The sequence below is a fragment of the Pleurodeles waltl genome, chromosome 4_2 (assembly GCF_031143425.1).
Source record: "Pleurodeles waltl isolate 20211129_DDA chromosome 4_2, aPleWal1.hap1.20221129, whole genome shotgun sequence".
NCBI classification, from domain to species: Eukaryota; Metazoa; Chordata; class Amphibia; order Caudata; family Salamandridae; genus Pleurodeles; species Pleurodeles waltl.
This window is the reverse complement of record NC_090443.1, coordinates 893,210,960-893,238,145: the sequence shown is the minus strand read 5'-3', so window position 1 is coordinate 893,238,145 and position 27,186 is coordinate 893,210,960. Positions and strand designations below refer to the sequence as shown.

The following is a 27,186-nucleotide window of genomic DNA, read 5'->3' as shown; positions in this document are numbered from 1 at the left end:
AGCCACTTTTGCTTTTGGCTGCATTTCCGCCTCTTGGAATGCGAGCTTCCGCTTCATCTTTATTGGAGGAAGAGTTCTGATTTTCCCTGTGTCTTTTTGTATAAGAAGCCTCCTCTGGGTATGGTCTGGCTCTCCCATGCCCAGTTCTTGTTCAAATCTGTGGCCTTGTAATTGTGTGGAAAGGCCTTGTTCGTCTGTATAGGAGCTGTGTTTCGGCTCCGAGGCTGCATGTTTCGGCACCGAAATCTTTTCGGCAGTCTTTTTGGGCTCCGAGGAAACCTTTTTGGCTTTTGGGGTGCCGATCTCTCGGTGCCAAGTCTGGTCGGAGCCGGTATCTCAGTGCCGAGTCTGTTCGGAGCCAGTTTCTCGACCGGAGTCAGATGTCTTCGGCTGCTGAAAGGCCTTTTTCGGTGCCGATGTTTGGTCACCGTGTTTTCGGGTTAAGCCATGGCCTGTTGGCGGTGGCGTCCGAGTGAGTTTTTGCCGGGGCTGGTTTACTCACGGTTTGCTGCGTCTTTGGCTGCTCACTCCCGGACTCGTCCGAATCTGGAATGGAGAATCTCTCCTCTTCTTCGACGTCGGTGTGACCGGCCGGTGTCGACGCCATCTGAAGTCTTCGTGCTCTTCGATCCCACAGTGTTTTCTTGGATCGAAATGCCCAACAGGCCTCGCAAGTATCCTCTTTGTGTTTGGGGGACAAACACAGATTACAGACCAAGTGTTGGTCTGTATAAGGATACTTTGCGTGGCAGTTGGGGCAGAAGCGGAAGGGGGTCCGGTCCATGAGTTTTGAAGATGGACGCGGTAGGGCCGACCAGGCCCCGCTGAGGAGTGGAAGCCCCAAAGGGCCGCCGGAGCTCTTCTTTCTTCGGTGTCGATGTGCTAGCACTAACTCGGTACCGAGCGCAAACAATACCGTCGAATTTTCGGATGGATAACTATCTTTTTCAAACCGAAATACGGAGCGAAGAGGAACACGTCCGAACCCGATGGTGGAAAGAAAACAATCTAAGATGGAGTCAACGCCCATGCGCAATGGAGCCGAAAGGGAGGAGTCCCTTGGTCTCGTGACTCGAAAAGACTTCTTTGAAGAAAAACAACTTGTAACACTCCGAGCCCAACACTAGATGGCAGGATAATGCACAGCATGTGTATCTGCAGCTACACATGCCATTGAACATGGATATATATATATATATATATATATATATATATATATATATATATACTGCCTCTCATAAAGTCACTGTCACACTTACTGGTGGCCACATTCCAGATGAGTGTGCACCGATGAGGTTATTCAGCCAAAACAGGTTTACAGCTCAGCAACTCCGTGCCTTTGGTGCCAAAACCAAAGAGCTCACACTCAGTGCCCTCTTCCCATGGCTAAGGCACATGGATAAAAACACTTTGAGCGGATCCTGAAGTGTGCTCGGATGTAGGCAGTGGAGGAAAGTGATGTACATTAAGAGATCTAGCAGGTATTCCTCATTATAGACTTTCTTTATATTTGAGCTCATCAGAATCCGTTCCACCTAAAGTTTCAGTAAAGTACATCAAGGGAGCACCAAATATTAATATACCAGAAGGGGTGCAAATGTCCCTTCTGTAATCGAAAAGTGGGCCTGGATGTACATGATGGCGCAATAGGCCTTGTGCGCTTTGTGCACCAGCATACATACTTCATGTAAATACATCCACTATCTAAAGTGTTCTCTTTATCCAAGTACTCATGTCATGAAACTGAGACTAACAAGAAAAACTTCACATAAACTATGAATTGAAGGAAATGGACATGTTGACAGTTCCAAACCCTTGTTTTTCAGAGAGTTTAAACATGGTTACCTTATATTTAGGGTTGGGGATCATTGGTGGTTCCCATTCACCATCCATTTCTGCATCCCAGTCATCAGGCCTTTTGGCATCAGGGTCAGTAATATGTTCTATTTCTTCCCAGTCCTGCAACGAGGATTTAGATCAGTTGATTACTATTGATGAATAAAATGTCCATTATCTTATGGTCTCATTCTCAGGATTTTTCTAGTGGTAGTGGTGAGAAGAAGAAAAACAAAAGGCCATGTGGAATCTTGAATCTATGAATGTGCCATAGTTCAAATATCAACATTTATTTATATTGTGCTAGTTGTTTTCTAAAGGGCGACATTAAACACAAAGTGACCACTTGGAAAGGCACTATTGCTGAACATACACCATCTCTGTAGGCATTTTTACACTGGCAAACTACATTTCTTTGAAAATGGAATCCCTCCTTCCACTAAAAGACTTCAGAATGTAACCCAATCAATCGTCCTGTCAGACACTACTAGAGAAAATGCACTTGTGGAAAAACTTCTTATTTTTTCCAGCAGCTTTTAGACCCTCTGAAAATATTTAGTGGCGAACACAGACAGGTTGGTCGTTGAAGTCTGAGTGCTTTCAACGCAAGGCATGTTTGACTGAGTTTGATTCTTGCCTCTGTAGGTAGCCAGTGAGGAGCCATCAGTACTGCAGTTTTCTAGTTAAACCTTGGTGAGTCAACTATCAACTTTCAACTTAGTATAACTGAACTTTTAATGGTGCACATACATTTTTGGGAGTTACAAACGAAAGGATACTTCCAAAATGTATGTTGGATATAACAATAGGTTGTATTTTACAGACCAGAAATCAAACTGCTTCATTAGGTTTGAATCTTTCTTCTGCAAGCAGTGGTGCTCTAACTGACTCACTTTGCATAGTGAAGTTTCAGAAGATCCAAAAATCAAAAGATCTAACTTATCGAGATTGTGTTGGCAAAATGTCTATTTGTAGTTCACTAATGCAGCCTGTGTTGAATTTTGATTGGTGTTCTAGGATAATTAGAAATTCTGACTTTCAGGATTTAGTATGAATAAGTTTTAATGTTTTAAACAGTTCATAAGGGTGATAATTTTGTGAAGGAGGCAATTTTCCTATAAAGTTGTATGTTGTCGGCATACTGGTGGATGGACACTCCTGACCTCTCCATCAAGACTTGCAGTAAGCCTGGAGACGTACAGGCCATGATGGATGAATAAAGTAGGTGAGTGACTGGGCACAAATAACCCTGTAGGATAAAATAGTGCAATGCCAAACCCACAACACAAACAGATGCGGCATCGCACATCACCTGACACCACACCACATGCCTTCTATGGCCATAGTTCGATAAACTCAACAACATCTGACATGAAATAACCATCTGCAAAAACAACAGATGATCAGCAGAATGAAGAACAAATCAAACATTCACCCCCAGTCACAGATATGGGTTTAATCCATCAGTTTGTTTTGCTTGCCATGACATTCCAGTTTGGACCCAGGCATATGCAAATCAGTTTCGACCCTGATCCCCATGGGAACAGTTCAGCCAGAACTACCAGGCCAGGTCCTCCCTGGACCAGAAACAAGCATCCTGAGACTGGTTTCAGGGTATCACCCTTCATCAGCCAGGCTAGTTTGAATATGGTGGCATAGCAAGCCCGGGACCCAAGTCTAGGCATACCCTTCCCACTTAGGGCGACAAATGCAAAAACAACAAATGATGGAAGGAATGCAGAGCAAATCAAACATTCACCCCCAGTAACCATCAGCAAACACAGAACTGAAGTTCAGAAAACTTAAAGTGCACCTGGAAATAATGATGTACACTTTGATTCAAATACAATTTCAAACATTGCCACAGTGCCTGTAAAACAACATGCAGGCCCTTTACCTAAAAGCCTTGTGCAATGTATGGATACCCACAAGGCCAACAAATCACATGTGACAAGATACGGCCTACACATGCTACACTACTAGAGCACATGACAATATGTAATAAGTTCAAAACAGTCACTAGAAAAAAAAGAAAGGAAGAAACCATAGAAAAATACAATCAATGTAACTTTCATCCAACACCAAATAAGACACAACACTCATAGCACTCTCAGCACAAGTACACACCCTCCCTAGAACTACACCCTGGCTACCTTCACATGATGAAACACATAATGTGAACATCACTTCAGTACCTATGAGTTACAACCATTGTGTCATGTGCACCACTTTTTTATACTCATATGAACATTTTTAGTATGCGTTACAGGCCTTGATGCATTTTGACATATTGTTTGTGCAATCAAAGGTGTATTTTTGGTGTGTTCACTTAGCCTAAGTACCCTATGCCTCAAAATAAACTAGGTTTCCTTGTGTTATTTCGTACAAGCTGGTGGAATATTATAGATGTGCAAGAATTTCCAAATTTTCTGATGTAGTTGCTTCAGCTAAGGGGGTATTATGATTTTCTTGCTGATTTTTTGTTGAAGGCTGTCACGATGAGACTTCCAGGATGACCTTGAAAAAAGCGTTGGCTGCTATGTTAATGCATAACAAGAGCCAACATTTCCGCAATTCTTCAAATGAAAGCATAATTTTCAGTTTGGTGATGCAAACTTGGAGTTCTGAAAGAATAAGCCCCCAGCAGTTCGGTAGAGCATACTACAGAGGAAAAAAAGATATATATATGCTCCGGCTAATTAAGGAGGTTTGCTGGGAGGCATGCTGTCTGTCTGTCAGGACATCTATTTAAAGACTTCCTGGTCCAATGGTATGAGGTGTATTACAAGGCTTGGCACTACACTGAATAATAATAATAACAAAAGACAAGTGGGGACCTTTGCACACCCTGGTTAGGGATCTGTGATGAATTATGTTTGGGATTTTATCTTATTCACTCCAATGATATTCTCCAATAATATCTGTGATTAATCAATTAACGAGGTATTCATTATTATGATGGTAATTCTTAATCCTGTGATTTACAGTAGCACACAATAAATGTTGTTATACATTGCAGATTCTGGGGGTTCAGGATGGGCCCCCAATTTCTTCCCCTGTAAAACATGAGATTCTCTCATAGGTTTGCCATAGTTTAAGTACCTTTCACTCCTGTAACTACATCTCAGATGTGAGGTGAAAAATAACCTGTCTGTTTTCCTTTTCCCTGCAAACGTTGTAGTCTCCTTTGTGGCCTGGGTAAATGTACTGGGAGTGACTGCCATATGACACCTCTACAAACCGCTCTAATACCACTGCTGACCTACTAGAGTTTTTTCAAAACCATTTTATTGATTTTCACATTGAGATCATGCAATTATAGAGTAAGTACAATTCTTATGGATAGATAGCATCAGAATATATTGTTATACATTGTACACTAAGAGAATAGTTTCAGATATGTGCGTCTCATCAAACTTTCATTAGTGAATGTAGTAATATACTCTAAACGAGATGTCTCCAACTAGTCCATCGCGAGCTACCAGTAGCTCTCAGACACCTTAAGAGTAGCTCACAGCCTTGAGCTCATTTTTAAATAAGCAAAACACAGGAGCACATTTTTCTCTTAACCCCTTCGTTGCCAGGCCTTTTGCCCCTCAGGTGCCAGGCCTTTTTTTGGGGCTATTTGGGGCAGTTCTCACTTAGGCCCTCACAACATTTTGTTCACATAAGCTACCTATGCCAAGTTTGCATCCTTTTTTCCAACATCCTAGGGATTCTAGAGATACCCAGAGTTTGTGGGATCCTCTGGAGCAGACCAAAACATTAGCCAAAATATAACGAAAATTTAGTTTTTAAAAAGAAATGGGAAAAAGGGTTGCAGAAGAAGGCTTGTGGTTTTTCCCCTGAAAATGGCACCAAAAAAGGGTTTGCGGTGCTAGAATCACCATCTTACCATCTTTCAGGAACAGGCAGTCTTGAATCAGAAAAACACATTTCTCAACACAATTTTGGCATTTTACTGGGACATACCCCATTTTTACTATATTTTGTGGTTTTAGCCTCATTCCAGTTAGTGACAGAAATGGGTGTGAAACCAATGCTGGATCCCTGAAAGCTAAACATTTCTGAAAGATACACAACATTCTGAATTTAGCAAGGGGTCATTTGTGTAGATCCTAAACGGTTTTCCTACAGAAAATAACAGCTGAAATAAAAAAAAAATTGAAATTGAGGTAAAGAAACAGCAATTTTTCTCCACGTTTTACTCTGTAACTTTTTCCTGCAATGTCAGATTTTTTAAAGCATTATACCGTTACATCTGCTGGACACTTCTGGTTGAAGGGATATATAGGGCTTGTAGGTTAATCAAGAACTCTAGGTACCCAGAGCCAATAAATGAGCTGCACCTTGCAATGGGTTTTCATTGTATATCGAGTATACAGCAATTCATTTGCCGAAATATAAAGAGTGAAAAATAGGTATCAAGGAAACCCTTGTATTTCCAAAATAGGCACAAGCTAAGGTGTTGAGAAGCAGTGGTTATTTGCACATCTCTGAATTCCGGGGTCCCCAAATTAGCATGTGAATTACAGTGCATTTTTCAAATAGACATCTTTTTTACACACTTGTTATTCTTTTCTGTGTTCCCCCAAGTCTCCTGATAAAAATGGTACCTCAATTGTGTGGGTAGGCCTAGTGCCTGCGACAGGAAATGCAACATGGACACATCACATTTTTACATTGAAATCTGACGTGTTTTTTGCAAAGTGCCTAGCTGTGGATTTTGGCCTCTACCACACCCAGCACCCAGGGAAACCTACCAAACCTGTGCATTTTTTTAAACTAGACACCAAGGGGAATCCAAGATGGGGTGACTTGTGGGGCTCTTACCAGATTCTGTTACCCAGAATCCTTTGCAAACCTCAAAATTTGGCCTCAAAAACACCTTTTTCTCACATTTCGGTGACAGAAAGTTCTGGAATCTAAGAGGAGCCACAAATTTCCTTCCACTCAGCATTCCCCTAAGTCTCCCGATAAAAATGGTACCTCACTTGCGTGGGTAGGCCTAGTGCCCGCAAAAAGAAATGCCCCAAAACACTATGTGGACACATCAAAATTATAAAATACTAAACTATCTGTTTTTGCAGCGGGGGGGGCTACATTTTTGATCCTGGGCTCAGCAGCCATATAGGGAAACCTACCAAACCCAAACATTTCTAAAAACTAGACACCTGAGGGAGTCCAGGAAGGTGTGACTTGCGTGGATCCCCCAGTGTTTTCTTACCCAGAATCCTCAGAAACCTCAAATTTAGCTACAAAAACCCCATATTTTTCCCACATTGCTGTGTGGGATCACCGCACCGGGACAAATTTCCTACCACACAACATTTCCCTCAGTCTCCTAATAAAAATGATGCCTCACTTGTGTAGGTGGGCCAAGTGCCTGTGACAGGGAAGAGCCAAAAACAGGTCGAAATTGAGGGGAAACCAAAGCAGGTCCAAAAGGGCAGTTTGAAAAAAAACATTTTTAGACTGACAAGTGGGGCATAATTTTTATTGGTATAGATGCAACACTGCTGAGTGGTAGGAATTTTGTGGATTCCTGCAGATTCCGGAAGGTTCCATCACAAAAATGTGGGGAAAATGTGTGATTTCCAGCAAAGTTGATACTTTGCAGGGCATTGTGGGTAAGAAAATGGTGCGGGTGCATGTGAGGCACACCACCCTGGACTCACCCAGATGTTTAGTTTTCAGATGTGTCTAGGTCTTGTGGATTTTTCTACCTGGCAGCATCCCAAAGTCCAAAAAGTGCAGCACTCACCATTCCAAGTGGGACGGTTTTGAGAGTTAGACAAGCTCTCATGGCCCAAATGCAAAACCAAAACCCAAAATAATCAAATGTCCTCTTGCTTGCCATAGGATAAGATGTTTTAGTGTGCAGGGGAGAGACTGTTACCCCTTCAGTTGGGGTGGGCGCATAACCATGCCCATAGTGGTTGGTAGCCACCACCCTATTTTGTTTTTTTTAATTCCCTGGCATCTAGTAGGCTTTCCCTCACTCGCACCCACCCTCACCCGGGAGTGGATCGGGGGTAATTGCCCCATCTTCCCACCGGTTGGCAGAACAACTTTGGCCCCATTTTTTGAAAAACAAATCTTCCTTGGTCTCTGGTGGGCTTTCTGCCCCCTTGGGGGCAGATGGGCATTCCAAAAATTAGCTGATCTGCCCGTAAGGGGTGCAGATATGGCCAACAGTAACGTGACCCCATGGAGAGTGACCCTTGACCAAGGGGCTGCCCCCCCCAAAACACACACATACACACTCACCAATCCTTGTTGCCTTGAGGTTTCTGCCTCCCCTGGGGGCAGATCGGCCTAATTACAATAGCTCGATTTGCCCTCAAGGGGGGCAGAAATGGCCTTGAAATAAATTGCCCCCGGGGAGTGGCCCTTACCCAAGGGGCTGCTTCTCCTATGAGTAAGTAAAAAAAAAAAAAGATTCCCTGGTGTATAGTGGGCAGCAGACATGCTGAGAGAGCCATGAAAGGAAAGGCCTTTGCTTTTCCTTTGATGCCTCTCTCACTCCTCCACGTGATCGGAGGAGAAATGCTTTCCGCACTGGAAGTTGAGCTTCCGGCGAGTTGGGGGCAGCCTCTGATGAGGTGAGCGCTCGATAGCGCTGACGTCATCAGAAGCCACTGGGTTCAGGGGGCGCAGGGGTGGAACGGGAAACGATTCCCCTTCCATCCCTGCCCAGGGGAGGGGGGTGCCAGCACTCCCCTGAGGGCCATAGCAGGACGAGGTGGTTACATCCCGGGCTCCTGAGCACCACAGCAGCGGACGTAACCACCTCGTCCCGGGCACCCTAGGGTTTAAAGTTAAAGGAAGGCTGTGTTTACTTTTGTCATCAGGCTGCAGATAGCAAAGCCTGATAATGAGCAGTGCTCAGTCAGATTTATCACAGAGGAGACAAACTGAAGCACTGAAGTATTTAACACTTAAATAAAAGTCCTTTTCGACTCAATATTGAAGTGAGAGAACAAAATGTTTCTGCTTCCTTTTCAATGGGAGAAAATTAAAATGAAAAGTTACCTTCATGATTAACTCTTGATTTTAATTTTCTCCCATTTCAAAGTGTCACATTTACAGGCAGCAAGTCATTTGCTCCCAGTGGGCAATAGACACTGTGTCATATTTATAACTGTAAAATAGTCATCATTTCAAATGGAAGAAATTTAAAATAAAGAAAACTTTTTCTATGAAACATTAAGGGCCTCATTTGCAGGGAGGAGGCTGCCGTAAAGCCGGTGTCCTCCCCCCCCACATGTCATATTATGATTTTTCCACTGGGCTGGCTGAATGAAACATAGTATTATGACGTTTCCGCCAGTCAGCCGGGCAGAAACAGTGCAACAGCATTGGCCTCGACTCCCTTAAGGGAACCAAGGCCAATTCCTTTGCACAACAGCACCCTCGGAATGCAGAGCAGACAGTGCGCATTCTGACGGCACTGGCAGGTGGGCCCCTGGAATGTCCATGCCATAGGCCACATTGTGTAGCTTCGACACATGCACACCTAACTAAGGTCATAGGAAGAGCACTACTACACACCCCACACACAGTCTTACACAACTACAAACAATACTATACACAATAAGCATTCATGTAACACAAGATCTTTGTAATCAGTGCTATTGCAATATCAGCAGTAGTTCTTAGTGCCCTTCCCAGCATTGACTACCTTTTGTGGAAATTTCAATAAGAAAATGAAACTGGACCTTGTTGGTGACCTGAAGAACACAGAACCGAAGGCCAGAGAAAGTGGCCACCCCAAACTATTATCATTTGCCATTTGTTGTTACGTAGCAAACAAGGGACATAATGCTGATGCTGAGATAATTTAAATGTCCATGGCGTGAATCGTGCCTGATATATTTAAGTTTTATTTAATTTTATATTATAATTCTTTTTTATAGCATCGATCAGATAAAAAATAACAAACGCTGCCGTTTATATAGCACAAACTTGATCCGAAGGTATTGTAGCTTTTTACATGAGCTGCAGTTACTTTACACAAGGACAAACTCATTGTTTAGGCATATCACAGGATGTTGAGCTCATGCTGTGACTAGAGCCTGGCTCTCCAGTTCTAAAGACAGCAGCTCTGCTCGTAATGCCACATTCTTCCTTATATTTTAGTAGTAGAAACACAAGGGAAATATAGCGATTAGAACTCGCTTTTCATGCATATATTCACTCTGCAACAAACAACACGGGTGACCGAAATGAGGCTTTTAGAAAAAGATGTCATCTTACTTTAATTGCCGGACCAATAATGTCTCCTTCATGCTTGTGCGTCCTGGATTTGGCCGAGAGAGGATTATCCAGTACAATCGGCGGCTGTTGGTTTTTATAGTGGAAGTTCTGCACTTCAGGTGTTTCTTCCAACCCGTCACAAAACTTGGTAGGCGGAATGGTTTCTTCCTGCATTCCTCTTGTCCAAAATTGCCAACTGCAGATGCGTCCTCTTCAGGAAGAACTGGACAAACAGTGGCTACAGGCACATAGTTCATTCAAGGACCGCATTCAGATAACAACAGTAATGAAAACTGCCATGTTTTTTGGATACATCAATAAAATCTATCCAAGGGGCTCTCATATCTGCAACAAATTTCCACCCTTATCATAAAGGCAGACGCTTCCCCGGAGAGTTTGGGTGCCCACCTCCAAGATTTGCAAATCAGTGGAAAATGGAGTCCAACAGAAAAAAAACTTCACATCAATCAACTGGTGCTAAAAGCGAGCGAGCTAGCGCTCAAAGATTTTCTACTCAAAATAGAGCACTCAGCAGTCCTCATGTGCACAGACAATACCACCAGTGTGTTCTATCTCAACAAACAACGAGGGACACGATCACTAGCGCTTATATCATCAAGCGTAGCACGTTTGGAATTGGGCTCTACAACAACAAATCTCACTCAAAGCAGAACATGTTCTGGGAGTGTCCAACCTCCTGGCAGACTCGCTAAGTAGAACGAGCATTCCGTATCACGAGTGAGAGCTAGACCAACAGGTTTTCAACGAACTAAGATCAATTCTCTATGAAGGAGAACAAGAAATGCCTATTTTATGCAAGCTGGCATCCCCAAAAATGATTGTTGGGGAATGTGTTTTCAATTAGATGGGCAGGAATTTATGCTTATGCTTTTTCCCCCCGATCCTATTGATCCCCAAGGGGCTGAACAAATTGAAGAGAGAATGGTGCCGGCTCCTCCTTATAGCCCCCAGGTGACCCAGGCAGTTCTGGTTCATGGAGCTCCTCCTCCTATCGGAACAACCACATGTCCAGCTCAAACTGATGCCAACGTTGCTGACCATGAGCTAGAGCCAGATCAGGAATCCGGACCTGACATCACTAAACTTATCGGCCTGGCTCCTGAATTCAATGAGTCCTCCAGGTTAGACATTCTGTCAGAATGCAGACAAATACTTGCCAGAGCGATAGCGGATACATCAAACAAAACATATACGTTTAAATCAAAACATTTTTGCCTCTGGTGTATAAATTCTAACATTCACCTTCTCACATCACCGCTGGATCAGATAATCCCATATCTGCTTCATTTGGCGAAATCCAGATTATCTCATATGTCGATAAGAGTGCACCTAGCAACAATTTCCAGGTTCAGATGTTCCAATTATGCCCCTTCTTTATGGTCTAGTGACGTGGTGAAACATATCCTCAAAGGCCTCGTCAAAGTTTTTCCTCTTGTACGAAAGCCTCTACAATTGTAATACCTCACTAAAATACCTCACTTGGAAGACATCAATCTTAGTGGCTCTCACATCTGCCAAAATAGTAAGTGACATCCATGCTTTTACCATCAAAGAACCTTTTCTTCAGTTCACATCAAACAGCATTATACTTCGAACGAATCCTAAGTTTATCTCGAAGGTTCCATCCGACTTCCATCTGAACAAACCAGCGGTCCTGAGAAAAATGTTTCTAGACCCGCAAACAGTTGCAGAAAAGTCACTACATTCTGTGGATGTAAAGAGATATATGAAATTTTACTTACACAGGACCTTTCAGATCCAAAAAGCTGACCAACTGTTTAGCATATGGTTGTGTCAAGAAAGGTTTTCCAGTATCCAAACAGACCATTGCCAGATGGACTGGATGAACTATAATGCCACTCACAAGCTGGGAAACCATTACAGGACAAGGTTAAAGCCCATTCCACCAGGGCTATTTCCACGTCTATAGCTCTTTTTGCTGGGGTACCTCTCCAGGATATATGCCATGCAACAACATGGTCCAGCAGACGCACATTTACAAAGCCTTAATGTCTGGATGAAGCACAGAAGCCTGGTGCAGCAATAGGACAGGCAATGCTAAGACATCTGTTTCATTAAGGTGAGCCCCTTTTTTTTCCCACCATCCGCTAAATGTATGCTACATGACATAAGTTATGTTTTGTTAATGGCTCTTATAGAGCGCAAGCAGCTACCCAGCTCCTGGGCATCCCGGCGCTGTAGAAAAGCAGAACACGACCATAATCGTGAGTCGTTAAGCTCACCCTAAACAAAAAATGAGTTTTTAATTGTTTTCTAAAAGTCAACAAATTACTGTTGGACCGAAGCTTGAGTGGCAGGGAATTCCACAGTACGGCAGCCCTGTAGGCAAATGATTGGCCTCCTCCTCTGGCTCTCTTAATACTGGGAACATTTAAGAGCAAGCGGCTGTTAAGTCTTGACGCCCTCTTAGCAGCATGAGGGGTGATCAGGTTTTGAGGGGGATGAATGCCTGAAGAATGTTTCAATCTATGTACAATACATAGGGCTTTAAATTTGATTATTTTCTTGATTGGTAGCCAGTGCAGTGGAGCTAATGCTGGGCTGGCAGATCTTTACTTTGGCACTCCCAATAAAACATGTGCTGCTGTGTTTTTGACGACCTGCAACTTTTTAATTACATAAGCTCGACTTCCAAGGAACAAACAGTTACCGTAGTCCAGACGAGACAAAATTAGGCCTTGCACTACCAATTTCCTGCACTCCTGAGGTAACCATCTAAGGAATTTCTTTAAAGATCTTAAAAGCCCAAAACAGACGGCTGATACCTTTCAGGGCCTGTACAACCATTCATAACTCTTTGTCAAGGAAATCCCCTAAGCTTTTAACCCTCAGATTTGGGTAATGGAGGAGATCCCAGGAAAGGGGGCCAAAGGTATTGGTCCCACAGTGAGGGATTGTTTCCGATCACCAAAACGTATGTCTTAAAATAATAATAATAATAATTAATATTATTATTATTGTTATTATTGTTGTTATTGTTGTTATTATTGTTATTATTGTTGATGTTATTATTATTGTTATTATTACTGTGGATACTGTGAATACTATTACAATGTTGAATATTGATTGTTATTCTGATTCAAGCATGTGAATCTATGAAAGATCCAATATTGGAGAAGAAAATTAGTTACTTACCTGTAACTGTGGTTCTCCAGTATTGGTATATTTCATAGATTCATATGTGACCCACCCTTCTTCCCATAAAGGCTCTCCTCAGGTATATGAATAATTATTTCACACTCGTACTAGACCATGCTATCAATGTCCACACTTAAGCAGACACTCGCTATAGCATAGTAAACAATTGTTGCATTCAGTAGGAAAATCAGCTTTGGATCTTTGCTCTCTGTAACTAAACTCATTGACAAAGGGTTTACCTCCTAATAATTTTAGTTCAGTAGATCTACAAAGTGACCATACTAATGGGGATATCAGCAACATTTAACCCACACCATAGAAAATCTTTACAGCTCATAGAGAACTTACTTTTTGAAAAGTATTTAAAAGTCTCTAATTTCCCCTTATTCATATGTTTCGGTTAAGGTGTCCATGAAATTATTACATTATTGAGAAATGTTGTAACAGATCAGTTTCACAATAGGAATCAGAAGAGACCTTCCAACTTCTCTTTCCCATTCAGTATTTTCCAAGCCATTAGTTTCTTACATCAGGAACTGCAGTTAATAATATTTTATCATGATTATATGCATCCAGTTTCTACTTTTAAATCCCCATTGATTTCAGTGTATTACTCTGTACTAGCTGTTCCAGTGTTTTGAAGGTTTCATCTTGGTAAATATGTTGCCTTCCTGGCAGTTACTAGACTGTGTTGCTCAATTACAGTTTGGTGAGCAGGTGAATTATCGTAAATTGGCGCTTCACCTGGAACTCCAAACCGTTGCTTTTTCCTCCTAATTAAACGTGGGGAAATTATAGAGCTTTCACTGGTGGAGCCTCAGTTGACTCTTCTAGCAAAAATCTTTGACCTGTCTGCCACGGGGCCGCCAGGGCAATGTCACAGTTACTTTACCCTTTTAAGTATGGGATGATGGCCATTAGATTTTTATGCCTGGTACCTTTGTCTGAGAACACAAACAATGACACTTGCAGGAAGAAAATGTAACAGACTGAGAGGTTCATTATGACCCCAGCGGTCGGTGGAAATATGGTGGTAAGTACCGCCAATGGGCTGGCGGTACGTACCGCCATATAATGACATTGGCAGGTTGGCTTCCACTCCGACCGCCATGGCGGCGACAGCCACCGGGCTGGAGATATCTATCTCCAGTCCGGCGGCCGTCACTGTTCCACCCGCAGGATTATGACTCCGCCTACTGCCATGGTTTTTGTGGCTTCCTTACCGACATGGAAACCATGCCGGTAGGCACTATCAGTGACAGGGAATTCCTTCCCTGTCACTGATAGGGGTTTCCCCCTTTTCCCTCTCCAGTTATCCTCCCCACCCCTTTGCCTCTCCAATGCCCCCCCACTACATTCACAACCCTCCTTCACACACACATACACACACACATTCCCACAAACATCCACGCATGCATACTTCCACTCAAACACACTCGCACACACTTTCAAACATGCAAGCACACACGCATTCACAAAACATAACACATGCACTCACACCTTCATACATGCACCAACACACAACACACACCCGCATACACGCACATACAAACATACACACACAACCACACACACAAAACCCCCTAACCCCCTCCCCTGTTGAAGCACCCACTTACCTGTGTGCAGGGGGTCCTCCATCAGGAGACGGGATGGGGCACTGCTGCCAGCAGCAGCATCCGCCAGCAGAACAGCGCCAGGCCGTATTATTTCTCATAATACGACTGGCGGTGGTCTACCATCTTACCATCCACCGGCATGGCCACACCTGGATTCCACCATCCTTCTGGCGGAAATCCGGCTGAGGTCATATTACGGTGGATGGCTGGTAGCCGCGGCAACGGTCTTTTGGCAGCCGTCGCCGCGGCGGTACCACCAGTATCATAATGAGGGCCTTCGTTTTATTTTTTGCAACAACAAACTCCAATTTTGGAAGTTTGTTTTTGAAAACCTAAAACGTTCACCTAAACAACATGGAACACGCTCAGCAAACTGTTCTGCCTTCAGAACAACCACTGTACTGGCGATTGCACTGAAGGCAATGAGATTCTTGCTAGTCATGTGGTCTCACAATACAGGAGGGGTCTATCACCCGAAAAACAACAGCCACTGCCTCTGATAAGTTTGTGGATTGTTAGCCTGCCAGCTAACTTTAAATGACCTCCTTTGTGTTCACCTGTTTTCACACAATGCATTGCATCTAGTAGATAGGCAGTCCCCTGGGTTACGTTAAACACACCCTATCGCTCTAGAAGGATGAAATGTTGCTCTTCTTGCGCACCTCTCATATGGCCGTTACCCCTCTAGTAACAGAATAGAACTCCTTCCATATCATCACTGGCCTTCATGCCAACTCCACCAAAACAGTTACATTCCCTCTATGTCACAACAGCCCTTATGTTCAGCGCTGAATGACCACAGTGAGCCCCACATTCTTTCAAATCTTGGAATCAAATTATTCCATATGCCCAAAGACCTCCTTGAAGGCAACGTTGGGGATGCAATATGTGCCATTAAGTCCCAAGTAACATTCTGGAATACTCTACTGCTTACAATAATGGGGCGTATAGACCTTTCAAAGATGGTAGTCTTCCAGTGCTTATTGTACCACTTTACCAATTAGCCTGTTCTGATCCTTGCAAAAATGTTTTGTGACCTCAACTCAGTACTACTAAATCGCATAGCTTTATCTAAACTTCTCCTGCCTCCCGACCTCAGGGGCCTTGGAGCATGAAACGTCCAGGCATACTACTATGCAATGCAACTGAAGTGGGACGCATACTGACTAGCAGGGCAGTTATGGCTAGCAGGGCACAATTTGACCAGGACTGGCCTCTCAGCTGACCAGATCAAAGAAGGTGCACTGCATACTGTATTGTTCCTCTATGGTGCCCGGTCTGGAGCCACAGCCCCACTGTTGGAGATTACTCAATTTGCTTACCTAGTGCTCTAAAGGAAGCACCTTCCTATGCCAATGCATTACCATTGAGAGGATTCTTGGCTCAATCTACAATGCTTCCCCTTCAAGATCTGCTACGCTGGGAGGAAGATGGATGGTCCAAAATGTGGAATTTTCCTAAGGATGGAGTCTTAGTGGACTTTCTGGCTGTGAGTGCCTAAGGCGAGCTTCAACCAGGAGAATTTCTCACCGATGGCAGGATTCACATGGTGATGCTTCAGGCATGGCAAAACCTTGCCAAGAACCCCCTACACACACCGCGCTACAGACTTTCCACACTATCAGCCACTTGAGATGATGGTCTCCTAGGGGGCTACCCTAGCCCAGCAGTTGCCAAGATCAGAACCCAGTTATTGGTCCTCGCCCTGCTGTTGGCACGCCGAGCAATCACCCATAGTTGAAAATCTAGGACATCCCTTCACTGGCGGTGTGGTATATTGACCTCCAACACTGAGCAACTTGCCAAGTGCCACTCACCTTGTGTTAGATTAGCGCTTTTTAAATTATTTGTCAGCATTACCGAAAGGTGTGAGAATGTCACGCAATGTTTAGCACTTGGCAGGGCTATACAGGATGTACAATTTTAAATAGTACAGCTGGTGCTGTGCCTTTTGTATCATGACTTGCTGCAGTCTGCACCCGTTCTCATTGCAGCACTAGCAGCTGCGGTTCGGGTTGAGGCTCAGGGAACAGATGAAGTGTTTGTTTTTTTCATTAAGTTATACAGCATGGTTCTCTGCCTCTTGGTGATAGGTGACTGGCCCCTCCTCTGTTGTTTGTCTAGCATGGTTTGGTTATGAACGCACATTACGTACCCATGAGAGATGTGTTTTGATTTTTTAGCAACCTTTACAGGAAAGATCCAATACTGGAGAACTCTCATTTCCTTCAGAACAGGGTGCATTCAGTGGCATTCTGAAAGTCCTAGCCACAATACACATTGTATGTAGACAACAGCATTCATGTTTTTCTCAAGAAATGGTTCAGGATGATGTGACAGTGAAATGGCAATAGACCCTCTCTCAAGCTTAGGTATGAAGGTATGATTATTCATATATGCATTTTTCTATCTGCCACTTATTAGTTATTTTGTCCATCTGTAACACAAGGAGTAAGGCCCAGGAATTCCTTCTTAACCTGAGGCCAATATGTTTTAGCAGCCAAGTGATAACAATGGTCTACATAGGTCAACAGACGTTCGTTTCCCTGTTTCAGATCTAAGAAGTCTCAATGAGTAGCTATTGTATGCCTAACAACAAGCTGATTTAATTCAGGGGTGAAATAATCAGAGTGATGGAGGAGTGGGTCACCTGTTTCAAACAGGGGGTTAACCGAAGTGGTAGTTTATTACAAATAATATATATACATTTCTACCTCATAAACAAGAATTGACAAGGAAGAAAACTAATGCGTTACCCAGTAGATTGCAGGAAAAAGCTTTAACCCTATTAACAAAGTTCACATATTCCCCCAAGAAAAAGAAACCTACAGCATCCACCCTGAGAATTATAGTTTAGGATATGTATGTTCAAGACTATGATCACTGGGCGAGAATGGATTGGTGACCCACTTTGTTTAATGTACACTGAGATGGTATCTGTTCTACCATTAGGGCATTCCACCTCCCTAATCCTTGTTGAAGCTTGTTGGGCTGGGGCAGGAGTCTGCTATCACCACTGTTTAGCTCAGGCTGCCCTAATGGACAGACAGCCCTCCGTTCCCATCTTCTGGGTTCAGTCACTCTCATGTAGCCAGAACCCCTTGCATGGAGGTAATGAGCATTCCTCCATTGGCATAGTACAATCAGGTACCAAAAGAGGATGACGGGAGAGCAGGCTTTCCCTATGAAGTGATAATGCAGGGACAATGCAGGCAAATAATTTGCCACTCTGATGAAAGGAGCTGGGCTTCAGCTTATCATGCAAAAGGTTTTGCAGCATCCCAGTACACAGTCATCTATCTGCTAAGACCTGTGGAAGAGTAGCTGCCTAAAAGTACAAAGAGACTTAAGGCAGCTGCTGAACATAAGGCAACTTACTGCACATCAACATTGAGGGAATCAGGGTAGACACTGTCACTGAAAATGAGACTACCTCATCCCCGGCCTCTTCCCTGTGCTATGGGAGCCTGTTGGTGCTACCATTTATCATCTGCAGCTGGAGAAGATTATCCTGTGGAAACACTTACCACTTGAACCCCACACCAGCATAGCATCCAGCTTTGCCCTTGCTTGTCCTGCACCAGTATCAAAAAGCAATATCCCATGGGTGGCCTTCTATTGGGAATTCTTCAACCAGTGTGCTTCTGAGGTACATGTCCCACCCCTTTTGTGTCATCAGGGGCTATGAGGGGGAGGGGGTTCTGGAACCTTCACTAGGTTAGCTCAGTGGATACTGGACTAGTGGGACTCCAGTGAATGTGTCTAGACATCAAGCACCCAAACCAGGACCATGACACCATCAGAGCAGTGCCGTTTCCAAGGGTGGTGAGCAATCTAGACTAGAATTCTCTGTTCCAACTAGAACTCTCCATTCCTCTGTGGCAGGACTGGGCTATATGCCGAAATCCAAGCAAAAAAGTGGGGAGACGTGTCATTTTTCCATTTCACGGCATAGGCTCAGTATCTCCTTCGACCACACATGTGAGAAATGAGGGATGAAAAGTGTTTTTTGGTGATTGTTCAAAACTTGGCTATTTAAGAGAATCTTTCAGTGAGAATAAATACTATGCCCGGGTGGTGTGAATGGGATCCACCAGCATGGGACACTCTTGGAGTAGCCGTGCTTTATAAATTTATAATTTATTGATTGAATTCTGTGCCTTTGGGTGGTGGGACAGTGGGCGGATGGGTAAATTTGACTTTATTTTAATTGCTTAAGCCGAATCACTGCATTACAAGATTCTAGCTTTGTATATTACCCTTGTGCAACATGGTGTGTATATTCCAGTGTTAACTTGTTTTATAGCTCTTAGCGTGTAGGCGCTATAATACTATATGGGGTCAAAATTCTGTCCCAAAGGGTCATGAAGACTGCAGATTTCAATGTTCATTTTGTGTGTACTATATTTTTCTTGTGTTTATAAAAGTACATTTCTTTATAAAGTAAAGCAAAGACTGGACACCTAACTTATTAGCTGGTATTAACCCATGACCTAGCTGGTGACCTTAAAAAATGGTCAAGTAGAAATACCATCTTAGAATTGCCATACAGAGAAATAATGATACAGTAGGGGTTGGAATTTCTCCTGGGTACTCGCGACCGGCATTCGTGGCATAACTTTTCACTACTTGATACTAGTACTATCATATAAAGTGTCGGGTTGATCTAGTATTCCTGGTTGGAAGTTTTGACAGCTATTACAGCGTGAGGCAATTTGTTGGAGCTCGTCCAATATGATGTTCGAACTCATTAAGCAGATTCAAGAACTGACATTATATCAGCCCTGAGGAAGTCGTCGGGTTATTCCCTAAGACGAAACACGTGTTGGCTGAGGTACATTTGAAATTCAACCTCTGCATACACAGAAGCTGAGGTACATTTGAAACCCAACATCTGCATACACAGAAGAGTAAGAATTGTGCTTGAAATAAATAAACTACTAACTGATAAACCACACAGAAGAACTGAGACGTATTTTATTTGTTCGTCATGTGATCGGACTTTCTTCATGACAGTGTGTTCTTGGACTTTGATGGTTTCTTTTTACATGATCAAAATATATACTTGGACTATAATATTAATTATGAAAGATAAGAATCATTATTTACTTGAGCAAGTGCCTCTGATGTTACTATATTGTCTGATTAACATAGCTTTTCCCATTAACCTTGTGCAACATGGTGTGTATATTCCAATGTTAACTTGTTTTATAGCTCTTAGCGTGTAGGCGCTATAATATTATATGGGGTCAGAATTCTGGCCCAAAGGGTCATGGAGACTTCAGATTTCCATTATGTATGTTCATTCTGTGTGTACTATATTTTTCTAGTGTTTATTAAAGTAAATTTCTTTACAAAGTAAAGCAAAGACTGGACAACGAACGTATTAGCTGGTATTAACCCATAACCTACCTGGTGACCTTAAAAAATGGTCAAGTAGAAATACAATCTTAGAATCCCCATACAGAGAAATAATGAAACAGTAGGGGTTGGAATTTCTCCTGGGAAATATTCCCATGAAATTGCGAGTTAATGACTTGGCAATGGGGAATAATGCAAGAATCACTGTGTGCACACTGTTCCCTGCATGTTTTAACTAATTTCCTGGCATTTATATCTGCACAGATATTGCCAGGTTTTCACAGGTGAAATGCACACAGGGAAAAAGTATATACACAATTTAAAATTGTGATTCAGCTGGTAATTCCTCTTACTGACTTAACTGATATTTAATCTGCATTTGTAATGAGGTTCTAAGTATCTTTACAGTATGTTTTATTTGAAAGGAAGAGAACTTAAAAATATATAAATAGGAGAACAAAAGTCTTCCCTAGTAGTTTACTCACATCTGGTCTCCTGTCGTCAGGGTCATCGATCTGTTCTCGTTCATCCCAGTCCTCCGGTTTTGTTGCATTAGGGTCCAGAATTCTTTTTGCCGGAAGAAAATCCCAATCCTCTTCTAGCGTTCCAGACTCTACTTTCGCATTATCAATCTTGACTTCATAGGTGTTATTGGGATGGACTATTAGCGTGTAGAGGTGAGTGAATTCATCATCCTGGTGGGGGAATATGAAAATTAAGAGAAAAACAAAATACATAATTTGTCACTTGCACTGGGAGCACATGATAATGGAAAAATCAAAACACATTATACAACTATGTTGATCAATGGTGGAATAAAAATGGCCTGCACGGACGTGTTTCTGTATCATGCCCATTAGTGCTGTTCTGAGTGTCGAGTGCAGAGAAAACATGTAAGACCAACCAGCCTCGCTATATACTGGCTCCCCAATGTGGCAAAAGTTAAGAGTGTATTTGCTAGATTCAAAAATATGAAGTAACTTTTCTACCAGCCAAATTGAAGAAATCAGGAATTAGTAATTTTCAAGTTGGAACAAAATTATTTTTATTTGTAGCGCTTCTGTTGGAGAATTTGTAGAGGACAAATTTGTTGAACCAACAGCAGTAGCTTGACTTTGGATGTTCTTGTTGGTTTGTTTTAGACGCAGGACCTCACACAATTGATGAACTACAAGGTTATCACCTCGAAACTTTCAACAACAGGTTTACACGATACAATAGAGACGACTACATTTGTGACCTTTACCACATTGCTATTTGTCTTCATATGTATCTCTAAAATGTTCATCTTAAGCTCTGGACATAGGGCTCGATTGAGAGTTCAGCAGTGAGGGAGTACCCCTGTAAACCAGGAGTGTTTCCTTCCAATCAAACTTCTGAACTTGTGTCTCCCCTGCTCAATTTTGGGTTGGGGGAAGCACTAGGCTTACACCAGTGGACCGGCCAGGGTAAAGTACTGACTTGATGGTCCGTTTGCAAAAAGGCTGTGAGGCCAGAATGAAGGTTACCCTACCGATTCAGGGAAGGGCAACTAGCACTCATTTTCCAGGACTCTAGCAGGAAAAAGTAGGATGACTTCTAAGCACATTTATTCCTGTGAATCGGGGCACAACCCACAATTATGGAAAAAAGGTAATGTGACATGTTGTTAGGAGTTGAGCCGGAGAAATAATCATCCCAGCATGACAACTCATAAGACAGTTGTGTATTTAACTTCTGACATTGAGCAGAGGATTATGGGTTTAGAGTGTTCATAGATGGTTGGCACAAAAAAGCTGTAGAACATAACTAAAGCCAGCCTTTAATTCTACTACAGAGAGCTGAAAACCAAATGGCTATTGTCACAATTCCAGAATTACTGATTGGGCTATACAGTTTAATATTTTGTTATTTGTGCACATCAGGTTCCTCAAGGGATCACCTTCTTTCTTGGTATCATGGCATAGGAGGTTTTATTAAGTAAGGCACTGTATATGTCGACAGCTCTACTTCGCCTTTGTAGATGTTTTAAAGGTTTAAAAGGTAACAGCACTACTCTACAGAGCCTTTGTAGATGTGTTCAGGACTTTTAAAAGTCAGCAGCACTACTCTATGGCACCTGTGTACATTTGTTCAGGACTTTTAAAAGCCAATAGCACTACTCTATGGCGTCTATGTACATTTGTTCAGGACTTTTAAAAGTCACCAGTGCTAATCTACGGTGCTTGTGTAGACGTGTTCAGGACATTTGAAAGTCAACAGCACTACTTTACAGCGCCTGTGTAGATTTCTTGAGGACTTGTAAAAGTCAGTAGCATTCCTCTATTGCATCTTTATAGATGTTCAGGACTTTTAAAAGTCAACAGCACTACTCTAAGGCGTCTTTGTGGATGCACTTGGTGAAGTGAACTGCTCAGCTTGATGGTCCAAGTTGTGAGATTCAGCAATCTAAGAAGGGCCTTTGAAGAGGATTCTACTCTTTTCTTGGAATGTATTGCAGATCTTCCTAAGGAAATGGCCAGAAAGAACAGCTTCCCTCCTGCACTGGGACGTTGTAGTTTTGCATTTATGTTACATACATAATACTTGGTGGTTGACCATACCATGATCCATACACAGATTGGCGATTGGGACTGAAGGCTTACTGTCATCCATTGACTATTAATAGCAATCAAAAGGCTAAGGGACTGATTTAGAGTTTGGCTGAGGGGAATACTCTGTCACAAATGTGACGAATATCCAGACCGCTGTATTACGATCCCATTATAGCATATGGAGACCCTAATACGACAGATGGGATATCCACCACGTTTGTGACAGAGTAACCCATCCGCCAAACCAGGCCCTAAACCTGGAGATACCCCCAGTGCTTTCTATTGGTGGTGTGGTAATCATTGCTTGGAAAAGTTAAGGAATGTAACTGTGTGGGTACTCTAATGGAACAGCATTTTGTGTGGAATCCTCATGTCTAATGTCACAAAGGCTATGACGATTTTAAAGTATTCTGGCTACAGCTTAAGTAGTTCGCAGTAACGACAAGTTATGGAAGTGCACCATCTTAAAGCAGTATGTGGTGGCACTTAGCTTTGATTGAATGTGCTCTTTGGTGGAAATACTTGGAACACAGCCAGACACCCAATGGGTATTCGGAACTAAATGTAACGCTGATATGGCTGGGGTGCTGCAGCAAGTTCTTCTCTATAGTGCCATCAGGAATGTTTGGCTAGGATATTCTGGCCTTAACTTCTCAGGATCTTCAATCAATTATGTTAAGTTAGGCTATGTATAGCACTCTACTATGCCTTCTTTAATTTAAATAAGGCACACAACTTAGACCACTGCTCATATATGTGAACCAGTGGCTTACCTGGCACTCCTGACTGTTATGACATTGAATCAAGGTCTAGACTGCATCACTGTAGAGTTTTCTTTGCTTATTACATTCAAGTTTACTGGATGAAGTTACAGTTTTCAAAGTAAGAAAATAAAAAGTACTGGCTTTACCTTGCATCGAATGTCTTTATTGATCAAGTGATTCTTGTCTTTGTAGTTAAAGATAACATGCACTTTCTTGTTTCCTGTTCCACAAATGTCAGGACCTGGAAAGAAAGCACGTTTTAGTGAATCCAACAGGTTCAAGAGCAAAATCCCACATGTTAAAATCATAATTTTGTGCTTAAATACAATTATCAAAAAGAATAATCCTCATTAATGGTAACAGGACATATATATTATGAGCAGTGATCATTGTCATCATTATGGGGAACCAATAGTGTATTTATAACCAGTAAAACCTGTCTTTTTGTATTTTTTCATACATTTTCAACCACCAAACTGCAATTATAAAAACAGCCCACAGAGAGAATCACATTCTAATGATATCACATTGATCCTGATCTTGGTTTCTGGGTGCAAAAAGTCTAGGGTTTTTCTCAGGGACCTTAAAGTGCCAGTCTCACTGGCCCTTTGGGAGACCCACTGGTCCTGTGGTCAACTGGGCAGAGACTTAGGGGGTCATTATGAACACGGTGGTAAACACCGCCGTGTTCATGCTGGCGGTCTTTCCATAGACCGCCAGCCCCCTTGAGCCCCTGCCTGCCGCATAAAAAACATTCTGCTGGGCCGGGACATTGACTACGGCTCCACATGGAGATCACTTCTGCGCAACGGGGCACTGCACGGGGGCCCCTGCACTGCCCATGCAAAATGCATGGGGAGTGCAGGGGCCACCTGGGTGGCACCGGAGCACCCCTTCCGACAGCCTTTTACTGGCGGGGGAACCCGCCAGGGAAAGGCTGGGGGAAACAGGGTACATTATCCAGAGGGCACCGCTGCTTGCAGCGCTGCCCTGTCGGATAATGTAATCTGCCATCGTCAGGCTGCCTGTCGGCGGCTGCCTGGCGGTGGCAGAAGGCCGCCACAGGCAGCCCTCCCTGTGTTAATAATATAGCGGTTCAGACCGCCATGCCGGTGGTGGTCTTTTACGCCGCCACCAGCATGGTGGTCTAAACCGCCAAGTTCATAATGAGGACCTTAGTACTTGGTGGGCGTCAGTGGGTCCCTCCTTCCAGCTCTCCATGGTAGTCCCAGGGTCCAGCAGCAAAGTGCAGCGAAATCTACATGCAAGAGAGAACCTCCTTATGCAAGTTTTTTAAAGGGGAGAGGAAAGTTCCAGAAGTCAAGCCCTCCTGGCCAGTCCTAGTGTGCCATCTCACCTCTCTATCTCTGATCCAACCCTCCTGCACAGCATACTGGACCAATCCATAATAGCATCATCCAGGAACCCACTAATCACACCTACTGCTGGAGAGAACTGTAATTAACTGGACACAGCAGGATGGCAAAAGGCCTGGTCTCTGATCCCGAGCTGAGCCAGAGAAATTTGACAACTCGCGATGACCCATAAAGTGTACAGTTATCATTTTGAAAATGCGGATTTTCCCGCACAGGTTACAACCCAATTCAAGATGAAAATGGTCTCTGTATGCCAAAGGGAAGCAAAATTGCACTCTAAGGCAGTTCTCTCCCTATGTGTATAATAAAGTGTCAGTACAGACAAAACAGTAAATCACACTGACTTTTCCTGTTAGTGTACACTAACATTATGAGACCTACCCCAGGTGAATATCCCCATTGTGCCAGGCTACCTGTGTGCAGTTACTGTGCTGCGCACAACAGCAGTCCTCCACGGACAACCCGCACACGTGTGCACATGTGTTCATGTGCAACCAGCCAAGTGCCTCTTACCTTTGCTGCGTTGCAGAGGCCTTATCTTAAAAGGCAGACATTGGCAGTAAACACACGCAGTCCATTTGCCATGTGATTACTGTGGGTGAGACACATGTAGTTAGACTCACTCACAGTAAAATGTCAAAAACTGAGTGATTCACAAAGCAAAGAATCAATGCCCACTAAATGGGCGGAACCCAATTGTAAAAAAACAAAGAAAAAAAGCAAGTTCTAAACACTTCAGCATTACATTTTCTCTTTCTGAAATGCTCATCAGTTATAGCTCAGAATCTGCAAATATTTAGGCAGGTGAGTACTTCTCGGGCTGTGCAAAAGTCACAGTATGGAACACAAAAGGATGATGGACAGAGTGCTGAACAATGCAAACACTCACCCCCAGTCACAGATCTGGGTTTAATCCATCATTCTTTTGCTCACCATGCCACCCCAGGTTGGACCCAGCCATATGCAAATCAGTCTTGACCCTGTTCCTCATGGGGGGGGACGTGGGAAGCAAAATAACGATGGATTAAACCCAGATCTGTGACTGGGGGTGAGTGTTTGAAAAGTTTCAACACTCCGTCCATTATTTTATTTTGGGAAATTGCTTTGTGCGCCCTAAGTGGCTAGGGTATGCCCAGACGTGGGTCCCTTGCTTGCTGCTCCACTGGATTCAAGCTAGCCTGGCTGATGAAGGGTAATACCCTGAAACCGGTACCAGGATCCTTGAATCCTGTCCAGGGAGGACCTGGCTTTGCAGTTGGGGCTGGACTGCTCCCATTGGGAGCAGGGTCAAGACTGATTTGAATATGGCTGGGTCCGAACTAGGGTGACGTGGCAAGCAAAATAACAATGGATTAAACCCAGATCTGTGACTGGAGGTGAGTGTTTGAAAAGTCTCAACACTCCGTCCATCATTTTCTTTTGTGATATTGCAAAAGTCACAGTGTCCTTGAGAGTTTTGGGGATTTGTTGGTATTGCAAAAGAAGTCTAAATATTTTCCAAGTCTTAGGTTAAAGCCTTCAGGAGAACATTTCTAACATTTTTTGTTAACCAGCTGGGCATTTAAAACTACCCTTCTTGTGAAAGGAAAGCCATTTTTCTACTGTTTTCGGAAGCTTTGTTTTATTACCTTTGTACAATGTTTTGTGTAGTCCTGCTAACTGTTCCAGAGAATTAGGTTTAAGACACTGTCACATGTAAATATTTTTGGAAAGATAATACAAGATTACAGATGTGAACTGGCCTATGAGGAAATCTAGAACCCTGACATTTAAGTAAAGGAGGGCTGAATAAGGCACATCACTGGTTATGCCTGACATGCCACTGATTCTGAATCTGTCCCAGCACTACCTGCCTTTCAGTGGTACTTGCCTATTACACCATATCAACATTCAGTCTACCTCCTCAAGTTTACAATTTTAACCTTTAGGGCACTAGTTGACAGTTCCTTTTTTGCCTCAGCTACAAACATTAATTCTGATGGATACTTATTGCCACAGATTCCTCTCCCTATGAATATCTTTCAGGTGCCAGTCTCGATCCAGAACTTTTTCCGCAAGCAACGGCTCTTCAGTGTTGGCAGGTGGTGCCCTTTGATCACAGCAGTGACACTGCTCAATCAGGATGTGACGATACTGGAATACATCAGGCACAATTCCTGTTTTTACGCTCCTCATTGACAGGGGTCCGGAGCTGTTTTCAGTGCTTCTCCATCAAAATTAT

The 27,186-nt window shown here is 43.1% G+C and overlaps 1 protein-coding gene across 1 annotated transcript in view; it reads right to left on the bottom strand.

Annotated features, from left to right (window-relative positions):
* The window catches only part of LOC138293454 (calreticulin-like), a 114,454-nt gene that overhangs the window by 24,685 nt on the left and 62,583 nt on the right, over positions 1 to 27,186 (bottom strand). Inside the window, exons 4-6 of the mRNA XM_069232683.1 lie at positions 23,736 to 23,830; positions 20,738 to 20,947; positions 1,846 to 1,959 (exon numbers count right to left, since the gene is read on the bottom strand). Of these exons, the coding sequence (XP_069088784.1) occupies positions 1,846 to 1,959; positions 20,738 to 20,947; positions 23,736 to 23,830 (419 nt within the window). The remainder of the gene's footprint in view (positions 1 to 1,845; positions 1,960 to 20,737; positions 20,948 to 23,735; positions 23,831 to 27,186) is intronic.